Source organism: Acyrthosiphon pisum, chromosome A2 (genome assembly GCF_005508785.2).
Source record: "Acyrthosiphon pisum isolate AL4f chromosome A2, pea_aphid_22Mar2018_4r6ur, whole genome shotgun sequence".
Lineage (NCBI taxonomy): Eukaryota > Metazoa > Arthropoda > Insecta > Hemiptera > Aphididae > Acyrthosiphon > Acyrthosiphon pisum.
In genome coordinates this window covers 60316465-60340415 of record NC_042495.1, presented here as the reverse complement: position 1 = coordinate 60340415, position 23951 = coordinate 60316465, and the positions used below count along the sequence as shown (strand labels likewise).

The 23951-nt window shown below is 27.2% G+C and overlaps 1 protein-coding gene across 1 annotated transcript in view; it reads left to right on the top strand.

Annotated features, from left to right (window-relative positions):
* Positions 1 to 23951, top strand: part of LOC100165071 — a 118987-nt gene that overhangs the window by 89064 nt on the left and 5972 nt on the right. Inside the window, exons 2-5 of the mRNA XM_029490980.1 lie at positions 11896 to 12104; positions 12279 to 12414; positions 13016 to 13149; positions 17982 to 18201. Of these exons, the coding sequence (XP_029346840.1) occupies positions 11896 to 12104; positions 12279 to 12414; positions 13016 to 13149; positions 17982 to 18201 (699 nt within the window). The remainder of the gene's footprint in view (positions 1 to 11895; positions 12105 to 12278; positions 12415 to 13015; positions 13150 to 17981; positions 18202 to 23951) is intronic.

Here is a 23951-nt window from a genome sequence, read left to right as displayed (position 1 = left end):
TACATTATACAATATGAATAGTGATAATATTAATATCGGTTTTAAGTATAAACCGTAAACATTTTTTTCAATGCTTTTATTTAGTGTTATACCAACAACCAAAACATGAAAAACATTCATTTTTTTTACAATAAACAATTATTTGAAAAATAAATTTAATTAACATAGACAGTGCATATTTTATCTTATCTATACTAGGATTATATCAGTAATTTGTGTAAATATACTAATAATAGACAATAATCTTTTTAATCAAAAATATTATGATATAGTCATTACACTCATTAAAAAGTTTCTAATCGCGGTCGATTTTGTTTTATGTAGTTGCATGCCATGAATGCCAGTCTAAATTTATATAATTTATACACATCAAACTATGAGACGTAGTTACTTGAAATACTTTGAATAGTATTACTGAATCTCCATTAAAGTTAAGATTATACAATTCAAACTTTGGTGATAGCAATAAAAAATACTCCCTATGTTGAAGAGTACCTATATACTGTACTACTACTGTAAACTATTCTAATTTTTATTTCAATAACTATTATTAAATAAATTAAACGATTAGGGGGACGAAGTTATGATTATTATAATAGAGTTAAAAACGGTATGAAGCGGTCTAATAAGAGTATGAAGAGATTCACTAGACTCGTGGAAATTAAAAGGTAACCAATTACTACTATTTTTATATTATTATGAGCGAATGAAATGATTTATTTTGAGTACGAGTTCACTTATTTGGTATAATTAAAGTTGAATCCAGGATGATGTATTTTAAGTGATACAATGTCTGTAATCTGTACACAATCAAATTTAATTAGTATGAGGTGTCTATATTATAGCATATGTATAAGGTTTGGATATAAAGATATTCTACTATTTTTTTATGTTGATTTTCATACAATTAAATTATTGTATGCAAATAGGTATGCATGTACATTTACGCTATTGCGGCGTTTGATTTGTTCGTTGTTAGTTACTCCTTATTTTTTTTTGTATGTTTACGAAGTGGTATTGGACAGAATATTTTAAAAACAAATTTACCGTTCATCTATATTGTGTATTGTTTCCATAAGCTATAAAGTGTCATACATCTCAATTGTATGTTGATACTTTAAATATTTGTTTAAATGAAGGTGTGAAATGTATGCAATAAGTTAAGTGTGATGCCATGATATTAAAACAGCAACCAAATGCTTGGATGATACTTTACCGGTTATTGGATACTGTAACTTATTAATGTACACTTTATAAAGTACCTACATATTATTTTAATGATAGCCTTGCTTATGTACTGGGTTCGTAAGAAACAGTTTAGTAGCTATAGAGAGGTTGTTATTTTGGTGTGTATTTTCTAGTATATTACTTGAATTACAGTATAATATGATTCAATTACTTCTTTGTGAAGTGTTTCTCACTTTCAATTTTCTGAAGACAGATTTTTTAGGATAGGATTAATCTTTTGGGGTTTTATGGTTACTATGTTCGTTATACTCTTTGAATTGAATTTCTATGGTTTGTTATTATAATGTACAAATAAATAAACATTGTGCCATTAATTATGATAGCAATGATAATAGTGTCAGGAAACCTGTTCAAAGATTAGTTGTTTTTGACTTTTTTTTATGGTTTAAACGAATTTTGTTTATACTGCGATCGAATAAGTAATACAATTGCAATCTCTGAAATTAAAATCTTTAAGTTAAGTACTGAAAGGTATTGATTGTGAAATAACTAAGCTTGTTAAATGTATGTTATAGAATGCTTTTAAACTTTATTTTCTTTTGGTTATTATCGATCTTTTGTCGAAGGCGTTATCGAAAGTTTAAGTGAACTAATTGATTTGGTAAGTAGTGAGACAAATGAGGGGAGTATGCCAATTGATCGGTTTCTTAATTATGTATACGTTGGAGTGTATTATAATTGATTTGTTGATTGATGTCTTCGATTAGTGACGTAGTTTATTATAATTTGTAATTTACCATCATTGTCTATCAATCTGTTGCATTTTGATAAAGGTAAACATGATTTCAATTATATAGTATATTATACATTTCCTTATTGTAATAATATCATTTGTGATATTAATATTAATATTAAAATTATTATCGTACTGTAGATTTCATGTGGGGCTATAATATTGATATTAAAATCAAGATAAACGTAGATTTTTACACTGACACTTTAGGGCACTGTGTCTGTGACATAAACCGAAGAATTCATAATCAACTAAAAAATACTAACTTAATAATGACATCCATAGAGAATATCAGATCCATTTACTCCCCGTGAGTGACCAACTTGCATAATTGTATAGGTGTATACTAATTATAGTAATTAATAATATATATTTAAAATTTATATATTATAGACTATGGATTAATTTTAGTGCTGAAATCACGTAAGTTAAGACGGACTTCACGAATGAAATACATATACATGAATATTATAATACAATATTATATAAATAAACTTTAAACGTAAATTAGGATTGCCATAGGTACCACATACATGACCAACATTGAAAATGATGATTAAAATTTAAAGAAAATTCACCAAAATACGTAAAATCATCGTTTCTATAAGACAATAGACAATTTTATCATCGTTGTATACTATATTCGTTATATACGATTCCGTATGCACATACATAATATGTTCGTGGACCATATTATTATTATTAAATATGTACAACTTTGCTTATACTGTAATTTTAATATTTTAACGTATTACACATATTATTCAGATAAAGATTACGGGGAAAAAAAATGTAAATCCTCTTTAAATAATAAATAATTAAACTGCTGAGATTTTATAAATTAAATTTGTCATCTAATAAAATGGTTTAGTTGCTAATTGTTGCAAGGATTTCTATTCCAATTAAGAAATACCTCCTTGACAATTTCAAAACACGAATTCAGTGAACATGATAACTGAATTATGTAAACTAAACTTAGTCAATAGGTAGTCCTAAAACAAACGATAGAGTACACTATTTAATTTATACAATATATTTAACTATTTGAGTACTTATGTTATCAAAACAAAGGCATAGGTATACAATACAAATTCAGACATTCATTAAATCTCCAACTCAATTTATACTAACAGTTTATAGGATAGATCAAATCGATTAGTGTTCACATCATTTTGTTTTATAATATATACACAATATTCTATAATATACACTACTTTAGATAAGAATCGCTTAAAGTTTTCTTTAGTTTTAAATTAAAAATATGTTTAAAAAATCTTTCCGACATTTTGTTCGAGTTGAAAAAAACTATACTTAATATGTATAAATATGAAAACCAATGTCATAAATCATCTGTAGAGGCTAATTAAGAAATTGTCAACTTATCAACAGCCGAATGTCGTTTGAAGACTTTTTAGTGTCAACGTACACCGCCTTCGGTTTTATCATTTTTCATAAAAGAACTCTTACCAGGCAAACTTTTTAATACCGTACCAGCGTTTTAATGTGATGAATATGGGTCAGGGTATTCGTTTTCGATGATTTAAAAATTTGTTTATTTTCATGAACATCATAATTCATAAGACGTTATGTATAGTAAATTCTATGAATGATTGGAATGAAAATGTAACCAAATCAACCAGATCATATACCTAGCATAAATAATAATAAGTGTTAACATGATTAATAAGAAGAACTTAAAACAAATTGTGGTGTATTGTTATAATAGAAAATATTAACAATTTTTAAAACCTATTTATTAAACATTCATTTATTTATAAGACCATATTTTTTATTATATTTCTTTAAAGTTTCTCTGTATAAACAATTATAATAAAACTTAAAAAACAACATTTGATATATTTTACCTATGACTTTAAAAGAAATATACCTTTATTAAAGGCAAATTATTATATACAATATCAAAATATTTATGAATAGACAACAATATATAAGTAATCTAAGGCTTATAAGAATTGAATAACATAATTTTTGAATGATTAACTATATCATATAAATATTGTATTTACATAAATTATTTTACCGTTATGGTATGCTTTTGTTAATTAAAATCAACAAGTGTTCAGCATTATTTTTGTTATAATATAGTGTTATTCTATTAAAATAAAATATAAATTCGATTCTATTCCTGTGGAATTTATGGTAATTATAAAATGAATGTTAAAATATTATTATTACAGTCTATAAGTTTTTAACATTGATTAAATATAATGTAAATTGCATACCTACTATAAAAATAATACGTTTATATTTCATTCAATCATTAGCCAAGAGCCACTAACTGCTTATTCACAACATTCATAATATTCTATTTTTACTTATATCATATAAACTTATTGTGCTAAAAATAGTATAGATTGTTTATGTCAAATAAAAATATAAATAAATAAATATTTCATTCAAAAGCATGTCATTCAAAAATTTAAAAAAAAAAAATGGTTAATTAATGTATTAAATAAAATAATTTATATTATCATAGTTGAAGTGTCTTTAGTAGATGGCAAAATTTTCAAAATGGCTTATGTTTATATTTTCTGTTAATATATGAATATTGTGGACCATAATATTACAGCAATCAACACGATTTACGAAATAAATTTCTTGAGAAAGCCTAAGAAATTTGTAGTAAAATAATTAAGTTTTAAAATACATTAATCTAATTGGACATTTTATGTAGAAATGCGTGGTGTAGTTTTCAAAACGTTTGAACAATATCGACAGAGTTATAGCCAATTTAATTAGAAATTATTATAGTGTATTTTCAACAATTTATTAGATAATATTTCCTGTGACCCGCCTTACAATGCACTATCCTACACCTATGGTAGCCAATAAACAAAAAAAAACAAAAACAAAAAACCATCATTGTAAAACCAATATCTTCCAGAAATAATAAGGCATCAAATACAAATTAGTGATATTCCAACAAAAACACTCCGCCATACGCTGAGTAAAAAAAAAACGCTAAGTATAAAAAAAATGGCTCTAAAAGTTGTGGTGTAATTTTAAAGGTGGGTAAGTCTTTGAACAATAGACATCATTTATGTTAAAATAATCTGCTAAAAAATTGAACTTAGCTTGATTTTATTATACATTTTTTGCCAGATTATTTTAACATAAATGATATCTATTGTTCAAGGACTTAGCTACCTTTAAAATGATATCAGAACTTTTAAATTCGTGTATTTCAGTATTTTATACTGGGTGATTTTTTTCCCGGAGTGGTTTTTGTTGGGTATTGTTATAATATTATTGGTAATTTAATATTAGTTAGCCGGCGCGTTGTATATGCAAATTCAATACATCGACGTCTGGGTGAGTAGTAAATGGTATTACAAATTGTAATTACTACTACTGTCTACTACAGTATAGTCATTGTTTCATAGGAATTGTTTTATTCTAAAAAACAACGTTTCTTTGTTCGATGAATTGTTATAAATCATAAATTAGCTAATTTCTTAATTTTGGTTTACCAATCAATAAAAAACAAAATAAAACTAAAAAAAATTATTTAGGAGATAAATGATGGTGGCTGAGAACTAGTTTGCAAAAATTTCTTCAAAAACGTATCATGATAATGCAAAATTTTATATTCAAAATTAAATCTTCAAATTTAATTAAAATTGCATGAAAAAATTAGAAGAAAACTGTAAAATTAAATCTACAATAATTATATCATAAATTCTTAGATACTATTTAGAGAGAAAAGCTCAAAAATAATATTAAAGTTTTTTTCTCGAAACCAAGCCTTTCTCCATGTGTTAGCATTTAGGTGAAAGATATTAATTTATGTTGAATTTTCTATACGTCAAGGTGCTATACATATTATACAACTTTTGAAGCATTCACACACAAAAAACCCGGAAAGTTGCTTTGCTATATAATATTGGTCTTGAGTGCACCGCATCATTAAGTATATTACTGTAAAGTGTGATTATTGATGTATTAAATTTGAATTCAATAATAAATAATTGTGTTCGAAGAAAAACTAATTTATGTTAATAGTAAATAAATAGGTAGTAATAATAAAAACGATTCTGAGCGGAGACAGTGTATTCCTATAGGCTATAATACTTATGCCTGTATACATAGTCAATGCACGTGTCACAAAAAATAACTATGCATATGGACATACGTATTTTATATTGAAAATAAAAAATAAATATAATAATTTTTATTTATAAATAAAAACAAAAATCAATTAATTAAATATACGTTATTATAGCAAAGTCTCAGTCCACCGATAGAAAAATTCCGTGCCAATTAACGACTATGATATATTGATAATTTTATATATATCCATCGACCCATGTACTTGACATCGTATGCACACAAGGATCACAAATCGCTATGATATACCTTGTGTATGATTATCGTACCAGTTAGTGAATATACATATAGTGGTTCATAAGCCATGCACACCCCCTTTTTTCTTTAAAAATTCAGTTATTCAACATCTTATTTTTGGATCTTTAAATATATTTAAAGACCATATTTTGAAATTCTTGAAACTGTTTGTACCACTTAATTAAGGAGTGTTGTGTAGCTATACAAATGTCTGTTTTTCGAACGAGAACCCTCCCCACCTACCTTTACTGTAAATTATTTAGTTGATATTTTTTTGAAAATGTCGATATACCCAATTCAAAATTCGAACGAGTAGTTTCTCAGTTATTAAAATTTTTATTCTAAGGATAATAGACCTTAAAAGTTAAAAGTGGTTTTACAGTATAAAAAATATTGGGTTTATTATTTCTTTTACTTGGACCTTTTTTTACAAACAATCAATGTTGATAAATTAATATTAGTCACCAACATTTTTAAATCGCCATAATCCCCAAATCTTCCAAACCAATTATCATGAATCTATTATCATTAATAGACAAAATTAAATAACTCAAATACTACTTGTTTAAATTTTGATTTTGATACATAAACATTTTCAGAAAAATTATCTGGTAAATAAATTATATTCAAAAGGGGGAGTTCCTATTTAAAAAAGTGAAAAACAGAAGTTAAAGTCGCCACAGGAAACTCTTTAAGTTTTCCAAAAAAAATCAAAAATTAAAAAAAACGATATTTGAGTAGGTATATTTAAAAATTCTAAAAATCAGAATTTGAATAATTTCATTATTTAACGAAAAAATGGGGGTATTCATGCTTTGTGAATATTTGTTGCGTTATTGGTCATGTGTGCCCTTATATTCTTACCACTTTTAATTTTTTTTAATTTTTTCGAGAAATTATACTTGAAATAATACTTGATAGTATATTAATTATGATTTATTATTTCGTATTATATGCTTTTTTGACTAATACGGCACCCACGCAGAGAGCCAAACTCCTTGATACTTGATAATATGATTTGGTACATGAAAAAATGTATAGGAGCAGCCATCCCACTAAAAATTATAAGATACTTACCATAAGTTCTCTATGCACATAATTTTTAACTTAAAGTTTATTTTTAAAAAGTGTTTATTATAACATTTATATTATTCCAAACTATAATTTTTTTATTGTAAAGTATTTTCGTTTGTGGGTTATCAATAAGTTGACAAGCCCTTTAAAGTGTCCTAAAATAACCTATGTAAATCAGTGTGTTTTTTCTAACCTAACATGGTTTTTTTTTTCATAACAATTCTTCGATTAATTGTTGCTTGAAAAAAACTAACGAGCTACCAGTTTTGTTTTAACTAATTGGCATTTATTTATAGTTACATCATTAACTGAAGGGAAAATAATTTAAATTTATTGTTAGATGGTTAACTGACCGTGAATTAAAAGACGATTATAATGTAGGTAAATTTATAGTTAGGTATTTTTAATATCATTGAATCCAATTTGGGTCCCCGAGACTAAGGATGACTATAGAGTACAGGTAGTGTACTAGTTTGGTCCCAAATGATTTTCGGTAAGTACTACACGGTATCGTGTCATTTTACCGCTGTAATTTGGACGCTAGTCTAATGGATGTGGTCAGTTACACTCAAGACGCATACGTACATTATTTCAACTCATGTAAATTTGACGTAATTACATTTCAACCCGAATTTTTTTGAAATCTGCACGTGTAAAAATAATCTAACCAGTCCAACTAATTACCGTTTCGTATGTCAAGTGTAGGCTGTTCTGTGATAATATTTTTTAAAATTATGCAATTTAGTATATTTATATGTATTACTAAAACCAATCCAACCAACTAGTATAATACATTAAAATATAATCCAATATAATACAAGCTATCATTGCTTAGGAGTAAGAAGTCAGACAGCAAAATGTTTTAATGTTTTTATTATAAGAAGATGCTAATAATTAAAATTGTTATCTGGATTCTGGGTCCTTTCAAAAACATTACGTATTGTGCAAGACGAGCTAACAAGCGTTTTATTTTATTCATTGTTTAGTCTAAAACACTCATCAATTGAAAAAAAAAATAGTGTTATGGTTGATTATATTCTATGATACAAATAATAACAACTATAAATTATAAATATTAAAAATATGTATCTAAATTATTAATAATGACAATAAAATTAATTTATATTAAAATCCATTAAAATTTATTACATTATTTAAATGGAAAAAATATGATTGTTTTTTATTACGTAATTTGAGAACTAGTGAAGCTTACGATTTTACAATAATTTGTTTTGTTTTTTTCAACGCTAATGAAAATTAAATTAAAAAATGTTTACACAACATTTTTTAAGATTTTAATTGTTCTCATATTATAATATACTTGAATTATGTATTTTTTTTTTATGTAATAAATTGTTTAATTTTCCAGTAAATTGTGATAAGATCGTGATAAATTCTAAGCAATAGAATTGATAAAAATAAACAAACGTTTGTTTTATAACAAAATGTTGGTCATTTTTTAGCATGCTAATAGCGTCAGAAATTAAATATTTTTTGATTATATAATTTTAAAGAGATAACTACAATATTTGTGTATCTCACTTTTTTATGGAACAATATTATTAAATGAAATGAATATTTTTCATTTTTTTATTTAATATATAATAATTAATAATGATATGACTATTATTTTGTACGATGAAAATATAAAGACCTGGCTCAGTGGCGGTAACTGCCAATCCTTATCTTACAGCTACATCCGATAATTACCAATAGGTGTCATAATTTCTGATATGACCCTTAAATCAACTTCCGGATCAATACTTTCAGTATAATTTTTAGCCTCATCTTGTAAAATTAATTAAGACATTTTTTTATAGAATGGAAGCATTTTACAACTTTAATACTTGCAATTACTAAAGTAAATTATTATTTTAGTTATAAATATTTATGTCAACAAAATATTGTAAAAGATTTTTATCAACAAAGAAAAGTGATTTATTCATTAGTAAATGAGCTCCACTCAGTTTTTTTTATAATAATACGTTTCCTTTTTAAAATATATATCTTTTAACAACAAACAAAACAATACACTTGAGAAGAATTCGCAAAAGCGACTTATTCTATGCCGAAGTACCCTACACAAGACGATTCTTTCCATACTTTCATTGTCTCATAGCATATTAAATTATTGAAACGCATACTTACCTATATAATTTTCCAAACATAAATATGTATCCATAGATTTCTATTCTGTAAATTATAATTAAAATAACTAAATCGCCAACTGCAGAAAACGGAAAGGTCCATTTTTTATAACTTTTCAGGAAAGACAAAAAACGAAATCATAACATGTCCCTTTTCTGTTGTAAACTGTTATATTTTCCAAGTACCATTTTCAGATGTTCCAACGGATGGGTTTGTCTCTTTTCTGCAGTAAACGATGTATTTACACGTGGTTAGTGTAAAATGATAATACAATTAAAATTGATAAAAATGGATTTGTCCCCTTTCTGAAGTTAGCGATTCATACTATAAATTTTAGTAATTTATACAAATTAAAAATCAATAACCTCCCCCCCCCGCGCTACCCTGTTATCGGAATCGGTTCCCCATATAGCAGGGTGTTGCACGAGGGAACCAGTTTTAGTCGGTGCGTGGCTGGTTCTCTCGCCGACCAAAGTAAAGTTACTACGATTATTTAGAATTTATTCTTGTAAATAAAAGGAATGCTATAGTTTTTCTCGCTATAGATGTGATGAGTTTTAAAATTCTACCATAGTAGTCAGTACTTATATAAACTTATTTAGTACTTATTTTAACAACCATTTTAACCCCGTTAATTACTAATTACAAAAATGCATAATAAAATCATAATTTTACAATCATCGCCCTTTACATGAAATTAAAATTGCGTTTTACTGAATAAAAAATTATTTTATTCATTAAAATTGATAATATCTTTCTGTAATGAAATGTCAACAAAAATTTTTTAATTAAAAAACATATTTTACCAAATTTAAAATATTAAAATATTTTAACTGGCTTCGCTGAAAATATAATATGTTTAAATTAAAACTCAGTCGATCACTCTTTCCGATTCGCTGAAAAAATACCAAACAACTTAACGACAGTAAACGAAAACAATTCTAATAAATACGAAGTAATAAACAACAATTTTGAAAACAGACTTTGAAAAAACAAAAATACTGCAAGTCCCAAAGCAGCATACGGTTCTCCTCTCCAATTGGCAACCCAGTCAATCGGCGAACTGCTACACACTAGGGCATCTCGCCAAAACTGTTGTCGGTTTTACATATTTGCACATTCACAATACTCTCAAGGGACAATAGTATTAGCAACCTTTAGCTAATATAACTTTACCCTTTGCAAATATTGTTTAAGGGTTTCAGTTGGTTTTTATTATTGTGGTTATTTCGATGTATTACATACTTGTTGGATACGTCTGAAACTTTATGCAAATATTTACAAGAAATGTATTCAATCATTTTACATTAAAACATAATTACTAGTAAAATAGTGTACAATGAACATAAAGTATATATTATTTTAAGGGGCCTGTTCGTGTGTCTTTATAATAAGGGGCAACATGTGCGCACATGTCAACGGCAGCGCCGACCAAAAATAATATGCGTGATTTTCAAAACACGCTTTACGGGAAAAACTCTCACTCATTGTAGAGATGTTTGATTTAATAATTTTTTGATTGTTGGAAAGGGGATAATTTTCTATAGGGCGCATTGGACTTTGATTTTTAATTTCATTGCTTAAAACAAATATAATAAAAATAACAAAATCTTGTGAAAATTGGTCATATTAAAAATCGTATTATATGGTTTAGAAATATAATTTTTGAAAATCCAAGTTACCTATAAGAAGTGTTTCGCTTTCAAAAAAAAAAAATTTATCGAAATCAGATCACTTTACAAGGCGTGAGTTTTTCCTGTAAAGCATATTTTTGAGCACAAAAAAACAGGTCACGTGCAGGCCCCTTAACTGGAAATTATAGTAAATATATAGATTTATTTATAAATCATTTGTTACTGTGAAATAATTTGTATATTATCGATTTTCATTAGAATAAATAAGTAAAATATTAGTAAATTACAAAAACTACAGGGTTGATAAAAGATTATTAGATTATTCATAAATTTCATCTTGTTATTAATTTGTCAATCTTGTATAATAGACAAAAACAAAAATTGTTTTAAAAAAATAGTCTATCCGAATTCTTAGAAAATAAATTGTCTTTGCTAATATTAAAAAACGTGTATTGTATTGTGCATGTGCGTCCTGGAAGTGTTAACAATTTTTCTCAAAATATGTAGGTACTTTGATTCCAGTCCTATTTCAGTCCAAGAACGTGAAATATTTAATGGTACTTACCTCTTGGCGTGACTGTATTTTATATCAAACTCTTATTATAAAAAAAATCTATAACAAGTCTCCAATTATATAATATAATATCTTACCTTAAAAAGTAACAAATTATCTAAATTTTAAATGTATTATAGGTATGGCGACATGCCTCAAGGACGTTTTCATTGAAGTTCCAATAGCAATAAGAGAAGGTACTACTGCCATACTGCGATGTGACTATGACTTAGAACAAGAAGCTTTGTACACGGTCAAATGGTATAAAGGCCGTCGAGAATTTTTCCGTTATGTGCCTAAAGAGTTGCCGCACACAAGAGTGTTCCCTTTGGCCACCATAAACGTAGACGTAAGTTTAGCATATGTAATTAGTGTAGTGTAGTCGTTTTCAGAATCAGCCAAATGGAATAACTGATAAACTTCATGTGGCTCGTTGCCATCACAAGTTTTCACACACCTACCTTTTTTCGAGTGAATTAATTAAACTACAAAAATGTAAAAAATATTTTTTTTTTTTTTTAAGGTCAGCGAATCAGGGCCAAACCAAGTGGTGCTGAGACAAGTGACGCCCGAATTGGATGGAAAGTACAGATGTGAAGTTAGTGCAGACGCGCCAACATTTCACACACAAATTGTAGCTGCTTGGATGCACGTTGTCCGTACGTATCAGTATAATCTCGTAGATTTATAACATAGAAAACTCGTAACAAACTTAAAACAAATATTGAGCCCTTTTATACATTAAAAATAAATAATTTAATTTATTTAAATTATTATTTTCCTCTATAAACGCTAAAATGTATTAGGTAATAAATTCAGAATTATATACAACGCCTCAACTTATTTATTTCTTATAGGTATGGTTTGTACATTTATTTATGTAAATTTATCAATTTTAAAATTATAGTAAATTTAATTAATTGATAAAATAATAATTGCAATTTTTGAATAAATACATTTTTGTTAATTATTGTAACGTTCAAACTGTTCTTGACATTAATGTGTAAAAACCTATACAATGTGTTAATTTTTTAACAAATATTCTAAAAAAAAAACAAATAAAATAAATATATAATAACGTTCTATTATAAAATCAATCTAACTTAAAATATTTTTTTATATATATATTTATATTTCAATTCATAAAAACTGTATTTATATTGTATAGACACCATTTGTTGGCCAACTATAAACAAATGTACCAATTTTTCATTATTATGTAAACAAAATAACATGAGAGTTGTATTATTTATATTTTAGGAACAATGGAAGGCAAACCAGAGTTACATCTTGAAAAGCCACAGTATTCACTCGGTGAGAAGTTGAGAGCAAATTGTTCATCGCCACCCTCAAATCCACCTGCAAATATCACTTGGTTCATAAATGATAAAGAGGTGCGTACAATAACATTTGATTATAATTAAAATTATGTAGCAAAAATAGTAACTGTACCAAATCAAAGTTTACTATAATACCCTACATTATGTAATAAATCTTTTAAACTTAATATAATATAATAAAAACACAAAATTTAAAAAAAAAATTAGTTTTATACCAAGTTTTTTTTCGTTGTTATTATCCGATTTTATAACTTCTTTAAGACTACAAAATGTATTATATAATATATAGCTTTGACTAGGTAGACATAAGGCAATGTCATCTTATCGCACAACTCCCAGTATAATTAAATAATTAAACAACCTACAGGCGTTTTTTGGTACGTTAATTGTTTTTCCAAAATGTATTCAAAAGAATGATATTTTAATTAAAACGTATTATGCTTATGTAAATTGGGTACTTTTTAACCTATTCTTTTCCGCGTGCAATACCCAATGGTCTTAAATCTGTTTGATAATATCAGATAAAACAAATTTTAACTTTTTTATTAATTATATTGTGATTTGTGATTAGACTAAACAATATTTATTCAAGGTTAAGCAAATTAATTATATTTTTTTAATATATTATGTAACTCAAGGTCTATCAATAAATATAAATCGTTAAAAAAAATATACGAGTCATAAATAAAAAAGAAAATACAAAAATTATCCAACTACAATATAGCAATAATTGTATTTAATAATCAGCCACATTGTATTTCTCACGTAAAATACTTTACCTTAGTACAACCCTTTCTTAACAAAATATATTTACTAATATCCATGTGTAAATTTTGTATAACACATTTTCTTCTTCTTCTTCTTCTTCTATTGGCTATTCTACTCTCTAAGAGTTTTAGCCGTCACTACAATATTTCGCCACTTTTCTCTGTCTTGAGCAATTACACGCACAACACATAACACATTTTCAGGTATTGAAAATCATTTTGCCTTTTAAATGTGGTTATGTACAATGTCATTTGCTTCTCATAATAATATCTTATTAGAGCTAATTAGACCTTAAAACTTTATTCAGTTTTATTCATATACCAATAACTTATGAATTTATATTATATTTATAAGTCTATGACAGTAAAAATACTTTGAAAGTCTCTCTTCAATATAGAAAATGTAATACAAGATTCCTCAGAAGTCATAAATATCAAAAATACATAACTACAGTTTTTATTTAAAAGCGTCTGCAGTTCGAAATAAGTTGCACAAACATTTACAAAATATTTTATTGTTAAATACGATACAATTTTAAAATTTAATATTAAACACTTGAAAATGTTATCCAATATTCCTCACAAGTTGTTCTTAGTATTAGTAATATTTTGAAACATATATAATATCATGTCTAAAAAGGTGGGTAAATAAGTGGACGTCACTCTGCTGTACATAGGTTTCAAATGGGTCACTATATAAAGGATGGTATTAAATTTGAATTCAATGATATAATACCATTGTATACGAAAAACGTAGTACTTATATACAATCAATACACCCCATGACGTACTGTCTCTGTATTTGGATTTTAAAATCTTAGATTTGTAGTAAACCCAAAGCTATAATACTATATTAAATAATGTAACGTAGAATAAATTATAAATTTAGTATAATTTATGATTGGTAATGTAGGTATTAATATGCAATGTAAAATAAGCCTAAATAACAAGAAGCGTGGATCAAAAGTGAAAACAACAAGTTGTTTTACCTAGTCACACGATAATGCAATTCGACAATATTAGGGAAGTAAAATTAGAATATAGAGATCACGCCACCATACGTCAATTTTAGAACTTGCATAAATACGGGTGGAGCATCTACTATTACTTAGAAGATAGTCAGCCTTCGTCGTAGGTCTAATAAGCAGCTTATGACAGTGCCTATAGTTATTTTGTTTTTGAACTTGTAATAATAAAGTGTTATTTTATTGTCATATTTAAAAGTCTAAAAAGTATTAGTAGTAGTAGTAGAAGTTACTCCCCGACATTGTATAGTATATACATCCATTGCTCCGTTCATAATTAAAATGATAGAAAATGTAAGTTATCAGTTCTTAAGGAAATAACATTACAATTTGAAGTTAGTTTGACGTAAAATTCATCCGTGGAAAAGATTTTACTGGATAAGTGGATAACATACCTATATGGTATTTATTTTATTATTCATAAGTCTATATACATCTGAAGGAAGAATGCGAAGTTACATATACAAAATTGATTCATCGGCTTTATTCTTTAACGATTATTATGAATCAAGATGTATGTATTTAAATATTAAAATTCTTCAAGAAGATAATTTTTTTTTTTTATTAAATAGCCATCTTTATTAATCAGTTTTAAAATTATCTTGAAATTATTTTCACTACATTTTAATAGAAAATGAAACATTATTCCTCTTTGTAGAACTACAGAATAATGGTAGTGAGATTATATTATAACTATATAACAGAGTATCAATTTTAACCAAATTTAGCATTTTGAAAGAAATAATTTTCATGATAAGGTAAAAAATAAAGATAAAAAAACATATTTTCTTTTTCTCAAATAAAAAGCTTTCTTATTAAGGGCCGGTTGCACAAAAAAAAATGTATTGATCCTATAACTTATTGGCTCTATAGGTTTTATCGGTTTGATAAAATATTTTATTGATAGATAAATATTAAAAATCGTTGCACAAATCATTTCTTATATTATTATATTTTGACCCACATACCATAATGGTTCAGAGTGGTTCAGTTATTTAAGGTTATGGTTCATTAATATTTTGATAATATTATTTTGTGATAATATAAAGATGTTGATAACAGAAGATATGTTGATAAGGTTTCATTAATTTTATTTTATTGAACCAATAAAACTTATTGGACCAAAATCGGGCCTATAAATTTATGGATCAATAGTGACTAATGGTCGATAACTTATTGGTTCAATAACTTTGTGCAAGTGTGCAACGTAAAAATTTTTATCGATTCAATAACTCAACTTATTGGACCAATAACTATTTATTGAACCAATATAGTTTTGTGCAACCGGACCTAAGCCTATTAACATCTTATTTTGTATTAAGATTCTTTTGATCAGTACCTAGATTAATTTATCCGACAGAAAATAGTTAGATTGATTATTTAGTAGATATTATCTACACGTAATGTAGGTATACATTAAACCAGCAATTATAGTTTTTTTTATTATTTTAACTCAGCAATAGGTAATGGGAAACAAATTTAATAATTGAATTTTTTTAGTTTACAGTAGCTACTTATACCAATGCAATACGTACCTATATTGGAATATAATATAATATGCAATACAATTCAATTTACCAAATTAAATATAGGTAGGTATCGGGTTTAATTTTAAATATATTCTAATTTTTTTTATTTTTCAGTTAATAGTGAAAAATTGGTAGATACCTATGTATGTAGGTAATATTTTGATTTATACACATTTATACACATTAGTACCTACCATAGGATTATATTATTATAATATTGCACACTCAAATAATTATTTCATTATTTTTAAAATGTTATAAAAAGTATTATTATACTACTATAATTCAATATGTATGATTTCTAATAAACGTTTCTACGGTATATATTTTGTTATGGTTTTAGTGATTTATCTTTCATATTGGTTGTAATATAAATGTTATTTTTAGCGTTTACACCACTTTGGTGGATGTGTTTTATTTTTTGTGGTTGTTTTCATGTCAGTTTGAGTGAAGTTGAACTTGACAACTAAAACATAATATTTTTCAACACAATACAATTTATATTCTAAATTTGTTTAGTTTCGTGTAAACTGCTGTGCATTTTTAATTTGTTAGGTCCTCTGTGTACAGTTGTCACAGTATCCTAATTTCATTACCTACATTCTTTATAATGCTCATAGTTCTAGTCTAGGTTAGGTTCTCTCCCTCTTTGATTAATTTTGTATTTGTTGTATTATGAAGGTTGAATGCGAATTTAAAATAGAATTTGTACATAACTTACTTGGACAACATCTATTAGACCCCATATAGTTTGAACAAAATTGTGTTTGGACCTATAACATATGAGATAAGATATAACATCCCAAAAACATATCATGATATATTTTAATTTCTAGTTACTACTCATAGGTGGTGCTTAATATTTTTCAGATTCAATAAAAGATGATTAAAATGTTCTAGAACAAAATTGTATTTATTTATTTAAGTAATATTGTCAAATGGTATTATCTTAGGAAATAGAGCATCAAGTTCGTGGAATAAGTTGTATAACAAAATATTAATTGGATCGTTGAATATAAACAATCATGACTGCTGTCAATATATACCACTTTCAAATTGAGTTCATAAACATCATTCAAACATAGTGACCTTAGAATTTTCTGATACTATTTAAATTTATTCTTTTAATCAAGGCTTTTGGCTATGTTTGTAATGGCGATACAGTATTAGATCCAGAAGTCATCCAAAGAAGGGAGGTAGATTTTTAAAAATTAATTTATCTTTTTTAAGCCAAATATTATAGTAAAAAAGCCCCTTCTCACCTCCCCGTATCCGCCACTGACACTGGGGTGATATTCGTATCTTGATGAAGTAAAGAGTTCTAACTTTCTAATAGTATACACAATTACTCAATTATTTTTGCATTTACATCCTATACTTATAGGTACCTAATAATATTTTTCTGTAATATCGTAAAAATGTAAACTTTTAATAATTATATCGAAGAATTTAATTTAAAAAATATGATTTAGATATGTATATTGTATGGAAATGCATATACGTTTTCAGAATTATATCGAATTTAAAGTTGAGTTGAAAAAGCATAAGCATTAATTTTGTTTTAGCTGGGAAATGGTCGCATAATCAGAATACCATCAGTCAGGCCATCCGGTCAATTATTTAAGACTGTCTCGTCAATTGAATACGACGTTTTAATTGCTGGTAAGCTGAAGGTTAAATGCCAAAGTGACATATACCACGTCATCTGGTCGGAAACTGTAGTAATGCTGGACGAAGATAAACCAAGACTTGCGTCTATTCTACAACCACATGGTCATTCAGCAGGTAAATACTTATATTAAATTATATTGATATTTATCTTTAAATTTATTTCAATTGAAAAACAAAATCATGTGCAATTTTATGAAAATTATTGTCACCAAATATTTTTTTTTTTATTATTAGCATTCAGTTTAAAACTTTTATTGCTCAATAATTATTATATAATATTATTACATATTGGATAAACATGAGATAAGAAATATAACTACCTAATTTTAATTAGGTAGTTACAAAGATTTAATATCGGTATAGGTATTTAAACATTAGTGAGGTATAAACTATAAGTATAATAACCTTGTATAGACTATTATGTTATAATGAGGATAATTTTACGAAAATAACTATGGAAATAAGAAAACTTTTGGGATTAGTGCGTTAAGAGCTGAGGAGAGGAGAGTAATTAGTGGACTGATTAGAGAGTTGAGGTTAGTAATAAAATTAGATAGTATGACGGAAGTGTGATCTGTGGATTAATCTTGAACCCTGGTGGCTTCAACGTAAGATTTCGGACTAGAATGATGGTTTGACTCTGGAACTTTGGCTGGAGGTGCTTTTGGTGGTCTTATTTTTTCTTGAGCTCTTTTGAAAACTGGGCATCCCCTGAAGTTTGTAGTATGGTCCCCGGAGCAAAGTGCACACTTGGCAAGACTTTTCGGGTCCTTGGTGCACTCGTTGGTATGATGTTCCGCACCACATTTTACGCAGCGGGAAGCGTGGTTGCAATAGTTTTGCGTATGGCCAAACGCCTGGCCTTTATGACATTGTGAAAGGCTATTGCTCTTTTTGTGGGGTTTTCGATAACCACTTTGGTATTAACTATTAAGCAACGACTTAATATTGTGAATGTCCTCGTTTTTTTCATTCGGGTAGATCCCCACAATAAAAAGTGGAAAGGGACGTTTATTTTTGTCTTAGGCGTTGTAAATGTGTTTTACTTGATGTCCTAATTCATCCAGAGTGGAGGAAATATTGGTACCTAAGGTCGAGGGGTGTAAATTTCTGATAACGACCTTGTAGGGACGTTGGAAGTGAGGTGCAAATGAATGAAAACTGGCGTCAGTTTCATTTAAGTGAGTGACAATTTTGTTGAAGCTATTACGACCTGAAGGTTGAACGATGGGGTAAGAAGCCGAAGACTTGCAAGTAAAGACGTTTGGGCCGGTAATACTTGTCAAAGTAGAGTTGAAGGTGGAGTAATTTGCAATGTTTTTTATGTAGATTGGCGGAGACGGCGGATCAAAATCCTGAACAGTGTGAGGTAACATAGTGGAGTCGTCTTTAGAGCTGATTGAAGGTGTGGAAACATTGCTATTTTCACAGTTATTGTTATTGGTGAGAACGGCTAATTTATTTGGTCAAACAAAAAATTTGGACTTTTTATCATTCTGATTAGGTGACAGAGACGAATTCTACAAATGACGTTTTAAGTTGCGTGTACTTGGATAATTTGAACCAATTTTTTGAGTGTTTTTATTCGTTGACATTATTATTTGGTAACGACCGATAGTATACACTAATGAGCGCACTGCGGCGATAACGGAGCCAGATAATACAAAGTACGTGTGTTCATATTGAACGTTACAGCCGAACTGGTCATCAAATATTTATTATAATAAAAAGATAATAATACATTTTTTTTTCAATTCAGCAAGACTGTATGATAAAGTTACTTGTAAAACACACTTGCAGTAACTATATGTTTTATTATTTATATTTCAAATTCATTAATGTTAAATTCGAAATATTTACAATTTTAAAAATAAATATAAACTCAATAATACCACTTCCATTTATTGAGCTGAAATAACGGCCTTCAACATATTATACTATTCGAACATGTAATATAATATGTAGCAGCACATGTTAGATGACAGCATTTGAAAATTGTAAGCTACATATTATAGGTAACCTATTGGCGATTTTACGGATATTGAGTTACAATATTAATTTTTACGAAACTAGATATTGAATCGAAAAATTGTGATTTCCTCTGAAACGACTTTAGTTACATTTTTGTAATTCAAACCATATTAATCATAGTGACTTAAAATCTTGTCACCATTACGTGTATTATTATTATTTTCTATACACCATACAATTTTAAAAATATTAAGGCTAATTCTAAGCTATTATTACATGACAAATCTATTCACACCATTCTACAGTGTCTACTTAAATATTATTATTATTGGCTTTGGACTATTGACATTCAAATGCAATATTTTCGGCAGACATTAGTTATCTCTACTGAATTAAAATACAAATATATATAATATAATACGAACTACGTACCTTTAGAAATAGCAGCATCCAGCCGAATGCTATGATTTATCTTTGAATTAAAATGTAATACATCCTACTCAATGTACCTATAGGTCATCACCTATTATGCAGCAGATTCCTTCCGTTTCCTTCTTGGCGGCTTAGTTTTCTATTTGAAATGTTTAAGACTCCAATATATGAAATAATATTATGTAATATATTTTGAGCTATTTTAATAATAATATTGTATTTGAATAATGTGTAAAACCTCTAACCAAAGGCATTAGACCCAGAATTGCAGTAGTTGTATATAAGTGTAAAGATAATGCCATGATAGATAATACTGAAATGTTATGATTTATTTAAAATTTAATTTCAGCCAATTTTTTTTAATTAACGGAAAATATTTTAGACCGGGAAAATTAATTTAACATAAAAAGTTGAAACTATTATCATTGTATATAGACATATAGATTGTAATAATAATTATATAGTTGGAATAATATTATATTAAGTATATCAATTTTTATTTTTTACTCCACAAAATAAAACCGTAAAAAAAAATGTTAACGTTTCAGAATTAGTGAATTATGATTAATTTTCTGACATTCAGCTGGGCTCTAGATGGGAGCCAAATATTGTGTGTACATATTTCCGTACCCTTTGTTCATGATGAACGGGAGGCAACTTTCGAACATTTCCGATCATACGCGAACATTAAAATAATAGTGGCCTATAATACGGAGGTCGACTGGTCTGGACCGTGGCTAACAAGAGTACAATCGATGTGGGTAAATTGCGTGTTTTCAAAAGTCATTGTTGGTTTTGACAGCCAACAATGGAGAATGTGGTTTAACCCGAGGCTACGTTAACGGGACATTTCGGTACAATAAGTTCCTCGGTGGAACTGTGACCGTGTATACCGGTGAACCGGGGCGGACATATTAACTGTTACGGAAAGATTGGAACAAAAAATTTGAAAAAAAAAAGAAAAAAAACCGTGGAAAAAGGAAATGACATTGGTGACACCTCTTCAATAGACAAACCCGTGAGAAATGAAACTTTTTCAGAACGCTGACATGAATGGGATAACTGCGATCCCTCGGGAAATCAAACATCGACATGACCAGGATATGTTGGAACGATAGGTATAGATGGGCCACGCAGTTAACGATATGACGGACGAATGAGGGAGAACTACTGTTATTATACTAACATTACGATGATTATTATTATTACTTTAGTATTATGCATATACGGGTATAAAACTCATATACCAATAGTATATGTATATGTGTGTACCTATACAACCTACGCACATGGCAGTTTTTCAAACCAACCCTCGTGGAGTTTACTTGTTAACAAGTTATTCCCCGTATAATTTGTCTTTACCATTAATATATGTAAGTTGGATGATTAAAGCAAACTTGTTAGTGCAAACTCTTCATTATTTTCTTATCCGGCGTTTTTGAATGCGTAGTTCCGACTAAAACTAAAACCATTTTGTGAGTTTGTGAGTTTATTTTAAAAATTAAAAAATAAAATATTATATTATATAGGTATATATATGGTATCACGGATATCCATTGGGTATAACTCACACAAAGAAAATGCAAAACCTCAAATCACGAATGCCACCGTGTAAAATCAATAATAGAAATTAATATCATCTCATGCACTTAATATATTCATATATATTATATAAAATAATAGTTTTGTAATATGATTATGTAAGTAATGTGCCACAAGAGTTAGTGCAATCGTGATTTTTATTTATCATCTGTTTCGATGTATTACGGTATTTCAAATTATAATGTATAGGTACAACGTAGTACATTTTACATGCAAGTGTTAAATTTGGTACAAATGTTAAACTGGTAAAATTATGTTTTTAATAATTGAGCTTTAGCAAAATAGCAGTGCCCTAAAAAACTATAAAAATAACCACTTTTAAATTCTACAAAAACGTTGTAAGAAATAATTAGTTCTCATGCTTTTTGTACTTGTATAATAATTGTATTGTTCATTTTATAAATTAATTTCATTTTTTTAACGATATTTATAATATTAATCTTACCTTATCTTTACCTCGGTAAAATGTACTGGGTGGGTTAACTTTTGAGAGTAAATATCACCGGTGACACTTTGACTATCTGATGTCTGGACAGATCCCTGAATACTGTGAATATTAAGAATAGCCTAACCCGAAGATACGTACCAAAAAATGACACAGCGTGGACAGTAGGAATCGAAGTTTCATAGACTATACTATAATCGAAGTTTATTTAAATGTTAAATGTATATTGCTTGACAAATACCTCGTTTTATATTTTGTAATTTTTGTTTACTTAAACTATAATTGCGTATATTCGAAATTTCACAGAATTATGCAAACTAGCATAATTCTTTTCTTTTATTATTAAACTAGACCTATGTGCTTTAAGCATGATGTTTTGTCTTTGTATTTTAAGATCACTTCATAAGATATATGAAAAAATTGTGCGTGTTGCAACTTGCAAATACGCGCGGATGAAGTTATATATTTTGGAGCTGTGAGTTGATAAATAATGCATGTGTTCCATAAAAAATATTAATACAAATATAAATAATACATATATATTTATTTAGGTACATAAATGTATGTATATTAATTAACGATAAATAAATATTAATAATAATAATAATAAAAAATATTTTATAAATTTCACCTCAATCATATCGGACACTAAAATAAAATCGTTAAAAACACATTCTAACTAGATTGTAATAGGTATAATAAAATAATTTAGGTAACTTAGGTATACCTAATATTACTATCTATCAATATTATTTTATAATTACACAACTTTTTTAGGACATTTGCTTTATACATTATTACTTACTAAACACACAATTATATTAGTTATTAGAAAAATGTATACTAATTTTAACATTTAATCTATATATCCGGAACCCACTCACACCGTTCAATGGTACGCAATATTTACGTATAACTGTTTAAGTTAATAACTATATTAATATACTTATGCGATATTTATGGCTGTAATATTAGTTCAACATACCAACTACTAATTAGTAAATAGTAATTGAACAATTAATTACTAATACCTAGTAATATAAAAAATTAATACATTTTATTAGAAATATTATAGGGGCCAACCTGAGTAGATAATTTGTTATAACTTATATGTAACGATTTCTGATTAAAATATAATTTAACTCATATATTATAGTGAACTACTCAATGGTTAACTACACTCGAAACTACTTAGAACATAGCAACTTTCCCATTATTTTTTTAAAAATATAAAATTTATTTATTCCAATGGCTGTATGCCTGTATATACTGAGTGATTCAAAACAACACTCATTATTTCAAAAGTGTAAATTTTTTTGAAAATATTTTTTTACATAGTTTCAAGTCGCTTATAAAACAACGTTTTTATTAAAAAATTATATTTTATAATATTTTTTATCCTATAATTTTAGGG